This window comes from Dipodomys ordii, unplaced genomic scaffold (genome assembly GCF_000151885.1).
Source record: "Dipodomys ordii isolate 6190 unplaced genomic scaffold, Dord_2.0 Scaffold17, whole genome shotgun sequence".
NCBI lineage: Eukaryota > Metazoa > Chordata > Mammalia > Rodentia > Heteromyidae > Dipodomys > Dipodomys ordii.
The window spans coordinates 16,053,895-16,067,474 of record NW_012267233.1 but is presented as its reverse complement, the minus strand read 5'-3'; the positions used below and the strand labels follow the sequence as shown (position 1 = coordinate 16,067,474).

The window sequence follows — 13,580 nt, the reverse complement described above, 5'->3', positions numbered from 1 at the left end:
CCCCGGCGCCCGGGGAGGCTGCGGAGCCCTCGGCCGTGAGCCACACACACCGCTGCGGCCCAGTTCGTCACCCCGGGCCGGGGCTGACGCGCTCCAAGTCGCAGCCGTCTCCACGGAACGGGAAAAGCCCTCAGCCAGCCGGCGGCGAGGAAGATGGCGCCCACTCTCCCCTCGCGCTCGGACAAACGGACGTACAGTTTGTCTGCCCATGCGCGCTCTCCCGGCGTAACCCGCTTCCTCCTCAGCGTGTCTGGCGGCGCACGCGCAAGCGCGCACGCCGGGCGCGACGCTTTCCCCGTTGTCAAGGGAAAGGGAGGCGGCGCCTCGGAAGGTGGGGGGGGGGAAATGGAGGGGTGGAGACAGGGGGACTACTGCGCATGCTCAGTTCCCAGCCAACCCGCGAGCCAGATCAATTGGGAGACTGTAAAGTTAGCTTGTGGGGGAAGAGGTGGCTCGCATTTGTAATCCTAGCTACTCCGGAGGCCGAGGTCTCAGAATCACGGGTCAAAAGCCAACCCGATTAAGAAAACTCCTTGAGAGTCTTAGCTGCAAGTAACCAGCAAAAAGCCGGACGTGTGGGTGTGGCTCCGTGGTAGAGCGCCAGCCTTTTTTCCAGTTCTTTTTTCTTTTTTTTTAAATTTTGAATAATATTTTTACAATATCGATGAACAAAATAGCAGTTTTACATCTTTGGGTTGCATAGTATAGCAACTTGTCATTTATATGGCATCTCCCTGAAACACACTGTTTCTAAAATGATTTGGTTCCATTTTCCTGACAGATTCACCATAATCATCCCCATGCCTACACAAGAAATCTGAAGATGAGAGAGGATGAGTAAAAGACAGCACTGTTCATCATGCCAAGAGCACCAGCACTGAGTGTAAACCCGGTGTTTGGATACGGGCAAAAAAATAAAAGAGTCGTCAACTGGTAGGTGTCAAGAAAATCTGAGGTAAGTACACAAATCGTAATACACAGAACAAACATTAGAATCTTTCAGCAGCTAAGGAAAAGATGTAAAAGAAAAAAAAAGTGGGCGATTTGTCTTTCTATGCTGCTGTTACCACAGGTTTGAAAGCATTTTCTGAAAGGTTCTTGAAAATTCCAAAAGGCCATTCACTACCTTATGTTTACCTTGAACAAAGCCAACATCGAAGAGCCTAATATGTACATTTTTAAACAGTCCTTATAAACATGAATAAGCTTGTGATATATCTTTTTTAAATTTGTTATTCCAACAGATGGATGGACCAGTCCAGAAAATTGAGAAATGGAAAGTACAATTACAGGCGTGTTTTGTGAGGCTTGCTCTGCAGTAGCTTGTGATCAACTTTGTGCTTGGCTTTATTATTCTCAAATAATGAAGCAGCCCATCACACTTTGTAACTGCATTTATGGCAAATTAAAAGCTTACTAAGAAAACAAAGTACATTTTAAAGATACTGATGAAAATGAATTATGAATCCCTGTCTCAAAATACCTATTCTTAAGTGATAGGTTGTGAGAATAAGAATAGTTAAATAAGTAGTTAATAAGTAGTTAAGTAGTTAATGAGTAGTTAAATAAGAATAAAAAATAATTCCCATATACTCTTAGGAACACAAAGGCACAATGACTATGTGCCTCTGATCACATAAAATAATACTTGTCTAATTGAACTGCAGGGAATGGAAACAAGAGGTTTATCATTGTTGTTTTTGTTTTTTCTTTTTGTCTTGTTTGTTCGTCTTTGGGAGCATAAAAGGGGAGCATAGCAATGGAGTTGTTAATGTGTAATACCCCACAAGTGAGAAAATCCACCACAGAAGCACTTTAAAGGTGACAAAGGAGTTTTATTAGTTGGTCTACAACCTGTCCTGGGTTACACCTCAGAACTAGGAGTAACTGCAACCTCTTAAATGGATTTTTTTTTCTTTTCCTTCCTTCCTGCTCTCCACAACCTCCAGCGGCCCCTCCAACTCTCCTCTGGCCTTTCAGCCTGCCAGCCTGTCAGCTCTAATTTCCCAGTTCTTCTTATCTAAATTAGAACAGTTACCACTATATGTTTAATTGTTTCTGGGTCTGTTTCTCTATTTTACTGTGAACCCCTAGGAAAAGCACCCTTCCTTTTGACAAATATCCATCTCCTAGAGGTGTGTAGTTCCTAGAAGTGTTTCAAAACCAATTGAACTCCCCACAAAGCGTAGGTTCATTTTGAGTTCTCATGTAGACTATTTCCTAGGGATAATGTGTGTCTTATTAAGTTTAGCAATTCAACACATAATATAGTCTTTGTGATAGCCAGATTTCTGGTACCAACCACTTCACAAAGCACTAGACTTCCACAATTATTTCTCAGCTATACTTCCCTATTTTAGTAGGCAAAGTAAATTCTCCTTTCTCCCAAATTTCCCTCCCTTATCTTTTAGCTGCCCCCACCCCCACCATGATTTAGTCTTGAGGAAAGACCTAAACTAATTGTAATTTTTGCATCTCCAAATGATTTCCCTTCTAATTACCCACTGTGTCTTTTCAAATTATTACTTACTGTTACATATTCTTTATTTAGAATACCAATCCTGCTTGTCTTATCTGCTCTCTACACAAGGATTTATTCACAGCTTTACTCATCTCATTTCTTTTCTTTCAGACTTAAAAAAAAATGATATTCCCTTTGAGGCATCTTCTAATGATTCTTTGATGTAAGACCTTGGCTCCTTCCTGATCAAGAGAAAAATTTACTTTTCTCCATTTTTTTTCTTTTGAATCCCTGTTTTTTATTGATCAGTTTCTTTTGACTTACATATTGCCTTATCCCTAAAAACATTCTCTTGCTTAGTTGTTTCTTTTGCCTTTATCACAATATATACTTTTAGATTTTTAAAATCTGGTGCTTATTTTGTATCAACACAGCTCTGCGGTTTTCTTCTATCCCAACCATTACCATGGAACTGCACTTTAACAGGTAACTAATGATCTCCAGTTACCCAAATCAAAGACTTTTCTCCATTTTTAGCTTCTTGACCTTACTGCAGCAGTTATATTATGAAGGAGTACACCATTATATTTAAGCAGCTCCTACAATTAAGCTAACAATTCAATTTTTTCTGCAAATTGCAAACTGAGTCTTAAGATTTTTAACGCCAAATTTTGCCTTCATTTAGTCATGCTGAGTAGATTGGCATAGACCAGTGCCAATTTCCTACTAGGTATTCACTGTCTTTGAACCTGTTCTCTCACTGTCTTTGGTCTGCTTCTTTCTAAATTGTCATTAAATTATAATCTACTAATATCTTCTGCATTTGTTAATGAATCTTAATTGGGTAACATTGGGCTTGTTTCTAAACCTGATAAATGAAAATAGTTGTAGTTCTTGATACTAGGGTTGTTAGCTGGTAAATGGCAGTCATACTGCAGTTTTAAGGGGGAAAGCCAGAAAACTGCAGAGATAATTATCTGACATCGCTGTACAAACACCTTCAAATTATATTTATTTTTGATTAAGCTATGGTGAAAGAGCTGACATTGCCTGGTTCTGTTACTTGCAACGAAAATACCCCTGATGATACAGTTTCAAAATTATGCCTTTACTAACATTCTTTTCTGCTGTCATCACAATTTATATATATATCAATCCATAGTATCTGCCATTATCTCCAACTTAACTGTGGTTGTATATTTCAAGTCCTTGACTACAGACAAACTCTCACTAGGTGCAATGGCCACTGGTCTTAGACAATTACATGTGTGTGGTCTATAATGGCTGTATCACTTTGTGGAATGTGTCCATTTTTATTTACATTCCATAGAGTAGCTTCATAATACAGTGGAAAGATGACAAATTTTAGGCCTGACCAAATAAAAGTCTAGTTTCAACATCTCCTAAAACTTAACTTTTTGATAGCCCGTTTTTCCCAATTAGGAATAGTCTTTCCATAAAATGTTGTTCTAAAGAATTAAGATTAATGTTGTTAAGTGCCTAGCAAAGTGCAGAATGTGGTACAAATAGAAAATAAGGGTACATATGAGCTGTTTTTATTGCTTTAATTACACAGTAGGCAATAAGAAAATATTATTGCTCTAAAACCTTCCCATGGAGTATATAACATTATATACTTTATCAAAGAAAACTAGATTTAAAACTCACCCATAGAAAGCTTTTACTGCTTTTACAGCTTAGTCCCTATTTGGACCATATTTCTTTTTTGTCTTCATTAATACTTATGTAGTCACAGTCTTTCATATAGAAAGATTACATGCTGGGCTGGGAAAGTGGCTTAATGGTAGAGTGCTTGCATAGCATACATGAAGCTTGCCTAGCATACATGAAGCGCTGGGTTCAATTCCTCAGTTCCACATGAACAGAAAAAAAGCTAGAAGTGACGCTATGGCTCAAGTGGTAGAGTGCTAGCCTTGAGCAAATATAATAGAAGCTCAGAGACAGTGCTCATGCCCTGAGTTCAAGCCTCAGGACTGGCAAAAAACAACAGAAAGATGTCCTTTTCTCTCTAAATTTTTCACTGCAACAAACACAGCAATTACTCAAAAAAAATTTTATTTTTATTTTTTTGTCAGTTGTGGGGCTTGAACTCTGGGTTTGGGCGCTGTCCCTGTACTCTTCAGCTCAAGGTGACGCTCTACCGTTTGAGCCACAGTACCACTTCTGGTTTTCTAGTGGTTTATTGGAGATATGAGTCCCATTGACTTTCATGCCCAGCCTGGTTTTGAACTATGATCCTCAGATCTCAGCCTCCTGAGTAGTTAGGATTACAGACATGAGTCACCGGCGCCCGGCTAAACATATTTATATTTTTAGACTTTCTCTTTGAGGAACAGATTTCAGACCATACACCTCTGTGTCATAGTGATTGCTGTGTGCTGTTTTTTTGAGGAAGGCCTAATGGTAAATAAGTTATCTAACTTCTCTAGATGCACTTTCCACATCCATTAAACACACACAGATTATAAAAGGACAAATTATTATTATTATTGCAAAATTTGTACTTTCTTGGGAAAGCAAAATCAAGTTAATATTTCTAAATGATGTAGCTTCAAATGTTCCAGGTTATTTTATTGTTTTTTGGGGGGGTTTTTTTGCAGGTCATGGGGCCTGAACTTGGCCCGGACGCTGTTCCTCAGCTCTTCAGCTCAAGGCTAGTGCTCTACCACTTGAGCCACAGTGCCATTTCCTGCTTTTCCTGTTTATGTGGTGCTGAGGAATTGAACCCAGGGCCTCATGCATGCAAGGCAAGCACTCTACCACTGAGCCACCTTCCCAGCCCCCTAGGTTATTTTATTGGGGGAGAAAGTGAAAGTTAAAATACAACAATAATCTGAATAAATACAACAAAACATAAATGAGATTTAAATATTATTTTTTTTACCAAAATATTTGGAAGCTAGTCTCCAAGGTTGTCTCCTTGAAATACAACATCGTAGCACATGTAGATTTACTTTAAAAAACAATTAGGCTGATTTCTTTTTCTTTTTCTTTTGTCAGTCCTGGGGCTTGAACTCTGGGCCTGGGGGCTGTCCCTCAGCTCTTCAGCTCAAGGCTAGAGCTCTACCACTTGAGCCACAGCACTACTTCCAGCTTTTTCTGCTTATGTGGTGCTGAGGAATCGAACCCAGGGCCTCATGCATACAAAGCAAGCACTCTACCACTGAGCCACCTTCCCAGCCCAGGATTATTTCATTTTAAGCACATGATTTTCTAGGTTCAAAACAATGAAAGTAGAAAAGCAAAAGTCTCAAAGGAAAGTTGTTGTTTTTTCCCAGTTATTAAGCTATGGTAATATTACAATATTGCATATTTAAATCAGTGAGATATTTTGTGGTGCCAGGGATCAAACCCAGGACCTGGCTCATGGTAGGCAATCACCCTTATACTGAGCTGTACCCTGAGCCCTCAAAATTGTAACTGTGCTATTTGGGAGGCTGAGCTCTGAGGATCGTGGTTCAAAGCCAGCCTGGCCAGGAAGATCCTTGAGACTTTTTTTTTTTCAGTCCTGGGGCTTGAACCCAAGTCACCTGGGCACTGTCTTTGAGCTTCTTTTGCTCAAGACTACCATTCTACCAGTTGAGCCACAGTGCTACTTCCTGCTTTTTCTGTTTATGTGTTACTGAGGAATCAAACCCATGGCTTCAAGCATGTTACGCAAGCACTCTAACACTAAGCCATATTTCCAGTCCTTCCTTGAATTATGACCTCTGAAGATGGAGACAATCCTTCGAGGCACAGTTAAAGGTGACAAAAAATACTACCTTGTCCTGAGCTAGATACCCAGAACTAAGAGCAGCCTCTACCACAAAACCTCCATGCTTCCAATGGGCAGCCCCGACCTTTATTAGTTGGTCTACAAACCTCCAAACATCAAAGGGGAAGGCTTTTCCTTTTCTTTCCTTCTTCCTCTGCACACCGATCCACTCTCCACAGGCCTGTCCTGTTCTCTCCAGTTGGTGCCTCTCCACAGGCCTCTCTAGAGGGAGATCCTAAGTGACCTCTTGAGGAGGTCCCAAATGGCTTCTCCAGGAAGCCCCAATGACCTTTTGAGGAGGCTTGCCCTGCCTCCACAGGCCTGCCCTGCTCTGCTGTGGCAGGCTTTCCCCTCCAGCACTCTCTTCACTCCCACAGGACTCACAGTTTCATCTGCCTAAAGGTTTCCAACCACCATTCATACCGCTCCCCCAAACTGCCCATGCGGGGCTTGACACCCCACCCTCTCCAGCAGTACATCCCCCTAACGGCAGCATGCCCCCGGGGGTAGCAATGTCAGTCTCTGGAGACCCAGCCCCCTCCAGTGGCCTGGTCTGCAGAGCAGTGAGGCTGGCCTCTTGATGCCCCGCCCCTTCCAGGGAGCCATGGGTCCACCTCGTTGATGAGGGGGCAAAGCTGATTATCGTGTTCCCCTGGTTATTACACTTGAGACTCTTAGCTCCAATTAACCATCAGAAAACTGGAAGTGGAGCTGTGGCTCAAAGTGATAGAGTGCTAGCCTTGAGCAAAAAGAGCTTAGGGACAGTGTCCAGGCTCTGAGTTCAAATCCCATGATAAACAACAAAAAAATGTTGTCAGTAATTCCCTTTTCTTAGTGCCAGTCCTTCACCTCTAAAGGTGAGGGATAGTTTTCAGGGTAGTATCTAGATAGCCCAGATACGGAAGATAAAAGAAATACAAAGGGAGATGAAAGAGCAACAGCAGGTGACAGGAGAGAGTAGAAGAGAATGAGAACTAGCATTAGTAAACATTATAGGTCTTTATTTTGCTTTTTAAACCCAACATTGTCAACATACATTTATTTCCCATGAAAACTGCATAGTGTGGATATATTCTGATATAAATATTATTTAATTGTTTCATAAAACTACCTTTTTTGGTGCCTGGAGTGGGGCTTGAACTCTGCCCCCCTTAACTGTTGCTCAATGCTAGGTGTTCTATCACTTGACCCATACCTTCATTCCTACTTTTGGTGTGTGTGTGTGTGTCTCCAGGACTTACCTTGCTAGAGCTCTCTTGGAACAGCTAGCCTCAGTGAATAGCAGGGATTAAATATGCTTGAGCCACCAGCGAGCCTAGATAACAGTTCTTAGATTTGGTTTAGTTGTTCTAATCAGATATTCCTTTGCTGTGCTATTGTTTCCGGAGTCTCGGCCTTGCAAGGCATTCCTTAAGGATTAAATGGGTGCCTGCCTGGGTCTCTGGGAGGCAGCACCTTCCCGCGCGTCCCGTAGCCTAGCAACCAACCAGTCAGCCGGGATTCCCGGAACCTGAATTATCCAATCAGCTTGGCGGAGTCGCCGCAGCGCCTGACGGGAACCTTGCGACTGCGCAGTTGCGGGTGTGGGTACCATGGAGACGCGCGCTGGGGCTGGGGTAGCCATGGCGGTTTGGTCCGTCTTATCCACCAGGGCTGTGACTGCGTTCCTCCTCATGGTCCTCGGTCGCGTCTCACTGACCCAGGCCTTCTCCTTTCCTTTCCGGAAGCCGGAGTCCTGCGGCCACGACCAGTATTTCGATATCTCTGCGCTCTCCTGTGTGCCGTGTGGAGCCCACCAGAGGCCAGATGCCCGGGGTGAGATGATTCTGGGCTGGACCTGACCAAAGTAACATCCCGCCTTGTACTAGTGACAGGAAAGATGAGAGAGCAAATGGGAATTAGCATCTATAAACGTTAATATCCCTTCATTTTGCTTTGTAGATCTCCAAAATTTAGAGCCGCTTACTTATGACTGGTCCAGTCTCTTTACTGAACATTTAACGAAACTGAAGCCCAGGGACGCTGGGACATGGTCGGTGTCACCCAAACTGGAAACCGGGAGAACTCACCAGCCCACCCTCACAGTCTCAGCCCATGCATTTTCTGTATATAGTTTTCCTAGTAATATTGTGTTCACTGTTACTGTGCAACGTTTCTGATTGCTCTTAAAATCTTTATAAATCGGGCTTATTTTTCCTCCTAAAACGTATACTATTTGTTCTCGGTTCTCACTAAAACTTCCCAGAATACATCTTTTCCCATAAGTGAAAGTCTTAAAATGTTTTCAGTCTTAAGTTAGCCATCCATGGAATTAACATTTTCAGATTTTGAAGTCATTGCGCGGTGCACATTATGCTGTCCGGGTTAGGAAATATGGATGAGAAAACTTTTCAATCTATAACATGTAAGGCTTGAACATTAATTGGTTTCATATTTATGAATGGAGATAACTGTATGTGTTGTGCTACATAGACTCCCATGGGTAATGTTTCCACTTAAACAGCCCCTTAGAGAATGCTGTCAATGCTGTCCTTGTCTATCTAGCTGAATAATTATCTTTATTTTTTTTTTTTTTTGTCGGTCGTGGGTCTTGAACTCTGGGCTTGGGCGCTGTCCCTCAGCTCTTCAGCTCAAGGAGAACACTCTACCACTTGAGCCACAGAAGCACTTCAGGTTTTCTGATGGTTTATTGGAGATAAGAGTCTCACAGACTTTCCTGCCCGGGCTGGCTTTGAACTGTGATCCTCAGATCTCAGCCTCCTGAGTAGCTAGGATTGCAGGATGAGCCACCTATGCCCAGCTAAATATCTTCTAATGTGTACTGACTACCTTTTGAAACAGAGGCTAACTTTTTGAGAGAAGTCAAGTTTCCTAATAAGACTGAATTAAAACGAATTAAATATGTTTATGGTTTAATAACATAAATATATATTTTTCCTTTTTTTCAATAGAGGTTAAATAGCTTTTAATAATTTAGTTTTGCTTTAACTTAAATAGTAGCAATGTGATACCCACTATTGCCAGATATATCTCTTAAGAATTTTACATATAATATAGAATCCAGTGTGATAGATACTGTTATTTTCTTCAGATAGAGAGAAAGAAACTCAGTAACTTGATCAATGTGGTGCAGCTAAGTAGGAGAACTAAGACTGGAACTCAAGAAGTCTATTTTTTAGAATTTTGAAACCAGTCAATATTGGCTGCAGAGTTTTTCTTTTTCTTCTGCCAGTCCTGGGTCTTGAGCTCACAGCCTGGGCACTGTCCCTGAGCTTCTTTTTGCACAAAGCTAACATTCTACCACTTGAGCCACAGCACCACTTTTGGCTTTTTCTATTTATGTGGTACTGAGGAATCAAACCCAGGAAGCACTCTACCACTAAGCCACCTTCCCAGCTCTCCAGAATTTTTCTGTTAACCAATATGTAGTACAATTTCTCAAGATTTTAAGAATTATTAAAAGTTCTGCTAGGCAGTTGTTAGCTCACACCTGTGATCCTAGTTACTCAGGATGTCGGTATCTGAGGATCTCCTTTAAAAGCCAGCCAGGCAAGAAAGTCTGATTCTCTTATCTCCAATTAACCCCTAACAAGCCCAAAGTGGAGCTATGACTCCAAATGGTAAAGCACTAACCTTGAACAAAAAGAAAGGTTCAGAGTCAGCACCCAGGCCCCAAGTTCGAGCCCCAGGACTGGCACATACAAAGAAAGTTCTCTCTGTTGGATTTTCTTTTTATTTCTCAAGTACAAAATTGACTCTTTGATGCACTAGTGGCTCACACTGTAATCCTAGCTACTCAGGAGGCTGAGAAATGAGGATCAGGGTTTGAAGCCAGCCCAGGCAGGAAAGTCTGTGAGTCTCTTATCTCCAATTAACCACCAGACAACCAAAATTGGCTCTGTGGCTCAAGTAGTAGAGCACTAGCTTTGTGGTGAAGAGCTCAGGGAAAGCACCTAGGCCCAGAGTTCAAGCCCCACGACTAATAAAATAATAAAAAATAAAATAAAAATTTGATTCTTTTCATTTTAGGAACTTCATGTGTTTGCCTACCAGGATTTCAGATGATCTCTAATCTTGGAGGATCTGCCATTACTTGTAAAAAGTGCCCAGAAAATATGGTATGAAAGAATTTAAAGTTACTTTTTTGGGATATATAATAAATGTCTTTAACTTCAATATAGCATTTACTTCATTTCCCACAAACTTTAAAATGATTAAGCTAACTTTATACTTACTAGAATATATTTTGAAAAGTGAACTTAGAAAAAAGTTACAGAAATATATCTCATTAATGTTTAGTCTGTAAACAAGGCCTAAATATTTGTACTTTTAATTTTTCCTCATAAAGTAATTCAGTTAAAAGGGAAGTAGACAAGTATCACATATGTCGAGCAACTAAGGATATTCACTGGTACACATTAAGTCAGTGTTAGAGACTTACTGTGTCAACAGTTTTATTTGAGGATTGATGTTCATAATGGTATCTAAAGTAATAAGTTTGTGTAAGGCCAAATGTATCAAGAAATAGTTAAATTATGTCTTGCTGTTTTCTTGCATGTCATTATATAATTTGGGGGGAAATAGTAAATAGTGCTTATTATATAGGATAATTCTCAGCTAAAATACATTTTCTGATCATTTTTAGAAATGCTCTAAGTGATACTTCCGATTTTTGTAGTAATGTTTCTTCTCATTGTCATACTAAAATAAATCTGAAAACTTAATGGAAAGTTACCAGTTGGGCCAATTTAAAGGTCTTCATTATGGCTATATCTGGTTGTCATTTTGATATTTTTGGAAATAATAGTCTGAGCTGAGAACTTGACAAAAAGCTACCAATAAAAAGAAAAATGATCCTAGCCAGGCATAAGCCTAGCTTATGCCTGTAATCCTAACTGCTAAGAAAGCTGAGATCTGGGAATCCTGATTTGAAGCCAACCCAGGCAGCAAAGTTCATGTCTATTTCTTTTTTCAACCAAAATTTAAGATAATTTATGGCATTATTTTGTGTTTACCATTGTATTAGTTTCATATTTGTAACTTATGTAATAATATTCTAGGTTTTTCCTACACCATCTAGTATAAGAGGTTCAATTTTGAATGAGGTCAGACTTTACCACAAACCTTTATTAGTATACAATTTATTTATGGCTAAAAGGAAAGAGTCCCATCTTTTTGTATAATTTATAGGTCATAAAGTTCACTCATTCTGAATCATAACTTAAAATTTAAAAACTAATATTCTTGAATCTTTACTCTTTTTTTTGGCAATCTTGGGGCTTGAACTCAGGACCTGGGCGCTGTCCTTGAGCTCTTCAGCTCAAGGTGAGAGCTCTACCACTTGAGCCACAGCACCACTTCTAGTTTTCTGGTCTCACAGACTCTCCTGCTGGTCTGACTTTGAACCATGATCCTCAGATCTCAGCCTTCTGAGTAGTTAGGATTACAGGTGGGGCTCCCGGCCTTAAAATTTTAAATATAGAGTATTTCAGAACAGGTAAGACAAAGCTATCAACCAACTCTGTTAGTTAGATCTTGTTGAATTTTATTATCGTTTATATTTGTGAATGAAAAATTGAATGAAAAAAAATTTTAAACTTACATGATCTAGTAAGAAAAAAGTTGCCAGGCATCAATGGCTCACACCTATTCCTAGCCTCTCAGGAAGCTTAATTCAAATCCAACCTGGGCAGGAAATTCTATGAGGCTCTTATCTCCAGTTAGCCACTATAAAAGCTGGAAGGAGAGTTGTCTCAAGTGGTAGAGCTCTAGCCTTCAAGCTCAAGGACAGTGCACAAGCCATGAATTCAAACCCCAGGACTGCCACAAAAAAAAAGAAAAAGAGAAATGTCAGGTGCAGTGGCTCATACCTGTAATCTTTTTTTTTCTTTCAAGTTCTTTATTGCGATTAAGTGATTACATAATTTCCCAAATTTCACAGTATTGTGGGATAATGATGCTTAGTTAAAGTCACAAACACATTCTAATTTTCATGGGGCAAATTGTCTATCGTGGTCTATAACATTTATAAGTTCTATGAGTTTTGCAATACAGTTATTTCTTCCACATTGGGTGATATGTACATTTCTTTTGTTTTACATAGCATCAGCTGTTCCCTCTTTCCCACTTGTTCCCTTCCTCCCATCACTGCCATTGAGTTGCTTAGTTCATTTTGATCAATGTCCAGAGCAGCTGATGGGTCTCACTGTTGTATGTTTTCCCCTGATTCCCTCTAGTTCTGTGTCGTCCTCCTGGTTTCCCTCTGGTGTGCACATATATACCATATATGTGATCAGCAGCAGGGGGTTATTTAGTAGTGATTCCACCAGATGAGTGGAGGTCCTTTGTTTCTTAAATCTTGTTAATTTTGTTGTATCCCCTTACGTTTTGGATTTAACATCCACTTATCAGGGAGACCATGTGTCGTTTGTCTCTTTGCTCTTGGCTTGCCTCACTCAACATGATGTCTTCTAGCTCCATCCATTTCCCTGCAAATGCCATTATTTTGTCCTTTCTAATGGCTGCATAATATTCCATTATGTATAACAATTTTTGAATTCATTCATCTGTGGTGGGACATCTGGGTTGTTTCCATATCCTGGCTATTGTGAACAGTGCTGCAATAAACATGGAGGTGCATGTGTCCTTGTATACCAGTTCCTGTTGTTCAGGATAGATGCCTAGAAGTGGTATGACTGGGTCATAAGGGAGGTCAATATTTAGCTTTCTGAGGACCCTCCAGACTGCTTTCCAAAGTGGTTGTATAAGTGTACATTCCCACCAGCAGTGTAATAGGGTTCCTCTTTCTCCGCATCCCCTCCAACATTTGTCATTGGCTGACTTGAGGATGTGGGACATTCTGACTGGGGTAAGGTGGTATCTCAGGGTTGTCTTTATTTGCATTTCCTTCACAACCAGGAATGGTTAACATTTCCTCATGTGTTTCTTTGCCATTTTTATCTCTTCTGAGAAGTCTCTCTTTAGTTCCCTTGCCCATTTAGTAATTGGTTTGTTGGATTTGGGAGGGATTAGTTTCTTGAGTTCCCTGAATATACTGGATATTAACCCCTTGTCTGATATATGGCTGGTAAATATTTTTTCCCAGTTAGTTGATTGTCTTTCTCGCTTGGTTGCTATAGCTTTAGCTGTGCAGAAACTTTATTTTAAGGTAGTCCCATTTGTCAAGTCTCTCTCCAATTTGTTGTGACCCTGGGACTCTGTTCAGGAAGTTCCTGCCTGTGCCTATAAGTTCAAGTTCTTGCCCTAGTGACTTAACTGCAGAAGGAAAATGCCAATGTCCCCCTGGACAAATTTTAGGTAAGATTACCTTTTTTTTTTTTT

The 13,580-nt window shown here is 40.6% G+C and overlaps 2 protein-coding genes across 3 annotated transcripts in view; one reads left to right on the top strand and one right to left on the bottom strand.

Annotated features, from left to right (window-relative positions):
* The window catches only part of Rbm12b (RNA binding motif protein 12B), a 7,128-nt gene extending 6,912 nt beyond the window's left edge, over window positions 1-216 (bottom strand). Inside the window, exon 1 of the mRNA XM_013012559.1 lies at window positions 51-216. The gene's annotated coding sequence lies outside the window, so the exon portion shown is untranslated. The remainder of the gene's footprint in view (window positions 1-50) is intronic.
* A 181-nt stretch (window positions 217-397) lies between these two features.
* Window positions 398-13,580, top strand: part of Tmem67 (transmembrane protein 67) — a 52,268-nt gene continuing 39,085 nt past the window's right edge. The window contains exons 1-4 of one of the 2 annotated variants that reach the window (XM_013012591.1): window positions 398-428; window positions 782-955; window positions 7,967-8,054; window positions 10,269-10,357. In XM_013012591.1, the coding sequence (XP_012868045.1) occupies window positions 10,301-10,357 (57 nt within the window). In that variant the 5' untranslated portion in view covers window positions 398-428; window positions 782-955; window positions 7,967-8,054; window positions 10,269-10,300. Of the gene's footprint in view, window positions 429-781; window positions 956-7,831; window positions 8,055-10,268; window positions 10,358-13,580 lie in introns of those variants that run through there. The other variant, XM_013012590.1, reaches the window with a different exon arrangement.